A 3,957-nucleotide genomic window follows, 5' to 3' on the forward strand; every position below is an offset into this window, starting at 1 on the left:
AGAGAGGAAACGTTACCTTCAGGAACATTACACATTTCTCTGTCTCACTACATATACAACACAGGACTGATGACACCATGACAGGAGAGAGAGGAAACGTTACCTTCAGGGATATTACACATGTCTCTGTCTCACTACATATACAACACAGGACTGATGACACCATGACAGGAGAGAGAGGAAACGTTACCTTCAGGGACATTACACATTTCTCTGTCTCACTATATATACAACACAGGACTAATGACACCATGACAGGAGAGAGAGGAAATGTTACCTTCAGGAACATTACACATGTCTCTGTCTCACTACATATACAACACAGGACTAATGACACCATGACAGGAGAGAGAGGAAACGTTACCTTCAGAGACATTACACATGTCTCTGTCTCACTACATATACAACACAGGACTAATGACACCATGACAGGAGAGAGGAAACGTTACCTTCAGGGACATTACACATGTCTCTGTCTCACTACATATACAACACAGGACTGATGACACCATGACAGGTGAGAGAGGAAACGTTACCTTCAGGAACATTACATATTTCTCTGTCTCACTACATATACAACGCAGGACTGATGACGCCATGACAGGAGAGAGAGAAAACATTACCTTCAGGAACATTACACATTTCTCTGTCTCACTACATATACAACACAGGACTGATGACACCATGACAGGAGAGAGGAAACGTTACCTTCAGGGACATTACACATGTCTCTGTCTCACTACATATACAACACAGGACTGATGACACCATGACAGGAGAGAGGAAACGTTACCTTCAGGGACATTACACATGTCTCTGTCTCACTACATATACAACACAGGACTATTCTGCCATTTATAATGATGATTATTCTTTCAAACTATCTCATTTTAGTCTACAAAATATTGACAATACTTTGAAATGTTCATTAAATCACATCTTGAAGCTTCGTGTTTACTATTATTGAATACGGGTGAATACGGGTAGATTGTTGATTGTTTCAGTGTGTTTACAACCTTTAACATCTGACATGTCTCTTTGTATAATGTCGGTATGAACCCAGTTCTATAATCTCTGATTTATACCTGTATGTTTTTTACTTCATGCTCTGGACAAACAGGAGGTGGAGACACAAACTTGACTGATTTCTTTTTTATTGATTATTTCATAAATTATTCAGGTACAGTGAAGCCAGACAGCTGCTGATTGGTCCGTCCAGTCGCTCAGGTGAAGTTCAGGTGATCTGGGATTGGTCGGTTGGTCTGCTGGGAACAAAACAACAAGGACAGGTGAGACACAGAATGCAAGTCAAAAACAAACAGGTACCAAGGCGGGGCTTAAACAGACAGTGAGGTACCTGTGCGGGGCTTTAACAGGAAGTGAAGCCCTTCCAGTAAAAGTTCTTGCAGCCGGCTTTGCGTTCACGGGGGGGCAGGTTGTTGGGGGGGTCAACAGACCGCTCCAAGTTCATCCTTCCTCCGGTTGCCATGGAAACAACCTCAGCCTCTCGCTGCGCGGCGGCCTCTGGCAGAGACATCTGGGCCAGCAGGTCAACCACTGCACGTTTACTCCAGTCCTGAAGATCAAGTTCAAACAATTTTAGAAGCAGTCCCAACAGATAAAAGCAAATTGTGTTCGGGTCTCCATCGACCAATAACCACAGAATCATTTCTCAAAATTCGGTTTGTTGATACATTTGGATGTAAACTTGTCTTCAGTCTTAGTCCAGCCTGAGCTAAAAGAATTCAGAGGTGAACAATTCAGTTTTCACTTTCAAACCAAATTGAACAAGAAGTTCTTAATGCTCGGAAAAAAGTTGAACATCTACATTTCCATGAAAACTGAGTACATCTGCTGATCATGTTGTAAAACAACTACTTAATGGTCTTTTGATCAGCTGCCTGAATCTGTGGTACATTTAGGCTTCATGACTTCATCTAATGAAATGTAAATGAGAGTGAAAACAAGACTCAGATTGAAGACAACGACTCTAAAAATGTACAAAAACACTCTGGATAGAAATCAGATGCTAGACCATCAGACAGCAGCCCGCTGTAGTTCAGGCATAATTCATTTTAGGGTCACATGTTTCATGCATCATCATGTAAATCCACCACCTGCAGAGTCTCTCAACAGGTGCTCTGTGTAATCATTTGGTGCTCATTCAAGCTGAAACATCAATGTCATTGTCGCTCTTCTGCCTCCACCTCCTCCATGTTTTTATATAAACGTGTGTATAACGTATATAAATCTTTGGAACAGTTTACCATTTTCAATTAAATATCCCCGTCTTTTAAAACTCAAGACACACATGTTTTCTGAGAAGTGTCCTTCAGGATTAATGATTCACTTTTCACTCTTCTGTGTTTTATATTTCCATCTGGTCCTTTATTTATGTGTCTATGGTGTAGTATTGTTATGTTATCTGTTACCATATTATGTTTTATGTTTTTTTATTGTACAGCACTTTGGTCAACTCCACTAAAACTGGGCTGAGTTTCTTTAAGGAGAGGAATTCCAAGAAGAGCGTTAAAGTTTTTACAAAACTAAAATCTCTGAAACCATCTGACTCTGAGGACAAGGGACAATATTTCTGGGGCTTCCGGTGTAGCCAACGGATATCTGGGCCAAGAGTTCCTCTTCTGTGCGCCGGTCATCGTTTACAGTGGTTTAATGACATTTATTAAAAAGCTAATAAAAACCAAATAATAAAACGGATAGTTCTGGTCCTTGATTATGATTAGCTGAGTTCAAACGTGTTGTTTAATACTCGATACTCACACTGCTGTGACCGCTTTAAGTATCCCCGCGCCTTCACCTATTGTGATAAGTGGTTACAAGGAGGAAGAGAGAAAAGAAAGGAGACACTGAGATGAGACTGTGTGTCTGCCGCGATGAGAGCGGTCAGAAGTACCAGTGCTGTCATTCAAGGAATGCACATAAAAATCCTACAAAGCCTATTTATGTTTGAGCAGCCAGAGAGCACACGGTGTTGCTTTGTTGGTGAACAACATTACAATCCAGAGGTCTTTTATCTCCATCCAAACTAACACCATCAATGCTAGCGCAATAACAATTCAGAGTGGAAAACAAATCATCCCTCTCCATTGACTTTGTACTGCGTAAAGTTGCCTGCTAGCAAACATTGGAAAAACAACGTTTTAGGTGCCGAACCAAAAAAACGGAGCATTTTAAAGAGAAGAATTGCGGCGGAAAACGGCGACAAGAAGTGAAAGTCAGTTTTAGTCTAAGTAAGAATTATATTTCTGTAAGTTAAGTTAAGCTTGTGTTATAGTGGGATGTGGATAAATCAGAAAGTTGTGCAGCATTATGTTTGAAAGTGCCTTCGCTAACAGTAGCTCGCTAACAGCTAACTGTCCCGTCATCATTGAAGTTATCAGCCGCCCTGCGAGACATTTAGTGCTGAAATGTTCCTTTGACAGGCGGAAATCTGATGTTTTTTCGCTCGCTACAAACATTTAGTTTCAGCTCATGGTTGCATATTGTGGTGCAGATTTTGTGTGTGGTTTTCAGAGTATGAGGTGTGCGCTCTGTCTCTATGCTTTGGCAGATACATATGTGGTTATCTCGTTTTTGGTTGTCGGCCTTCTCACCTGTGACAGGAGTCCGGCGCTGCGAGCTTGTTGCAGCAGCCGGTGGTGACGCAGCTCCAGGTCCAGGTCCTGGTTCTGGTACTGATGCTGATCCTGGTCTCTGTCGGCCTGTGAGGAAACACCTGGACCGCCCAGAACCAACCCCACGAGCACCAAGATGACGGGACAACGAACGTACTGCATACCTGCCGAAATATCAGGAAGGAGAAGAAGAACATACATCAGAAGAAATAAAGTAGGAAATGCAAAAGAAGAAGAAGTGAACGTATGAAGAACAGAAAGTTCCTACTCTCTGCTGGTCTGGTATCTTCTGCTGGTCTGGTATCTTCTGCTGGTGCTGCTG

General features: G+C 42.0%; 1 protein-coding gene across 2 annotated transcripts; it reads right to left on the bottom strand.

Moving 5' to 3' along the window:
• Positions 1-1,137: 1,137 nt before the first annotated feature.
• sst1.2 (somatostatin 1, tandem duplicate 2) lies at positions 1,138-3,957 on the bottom strand. 2 transcript variants are annotated; one of them, XM_029446824.1, is made up of 4 exons: positions 3,904-3,957; positions 3,615-3,799; positions 1,358-1,576; positions 1,138-1,265 (listed from the first exon to the last, which is right to left on the bottom strand). In XM_029446824.1, exons 2-3 carry the CDS (start codon positions 3,795-3,797, stop codon positions 1,370-1,372), a joined length of 390 nt encoding a protein of 129 aa, XP_029302684.1. In that variant the 5' UTR covers positions 3,798-3,799; positions 3,904-3,957; the 3' UTR covers positions 1,138-1,265; positions 1,358-1,369. The 2 variants fall into 2 exon arrangements, with proteins under 2 accessions (XP_029302684.1, XP_029302686.1); XM_029446826.1 differs by having other exon boundaries at positions 1,142-1,262.

Source organism: Cottoperca gobio, chromosome 13 (genome assembly GCF_900634415.1).
Source record: "Cottoperca gobio chromosome 13, fCotGob3.1, whole genome shotgun sequence".
Taxonomy (NCBI): Eukaryota; Metazoa; Chordata; class Actinopteri; order Perciformes; family Bovichtidae; genus Cottoperca; species Cottoperca gobio.

Bases quoted from the DNA above. Each gene is read 5' to 3' on its own strand.
- sst1.2 (XM_029446824.1), bottom strand. From the start codon at position 3,797: ATGCAGTACGTTCGTTGTCCCGTCATCTTGGTGCTCGTGGGGTTGGTT. The intron at 1,577-3,614 runs GTGAGAAGGCCG...CTTGATCTTCAG, and splicing joins GCGCCGGACTCCTGTCACAG to GACTGGAGTAAACGTGCAGT.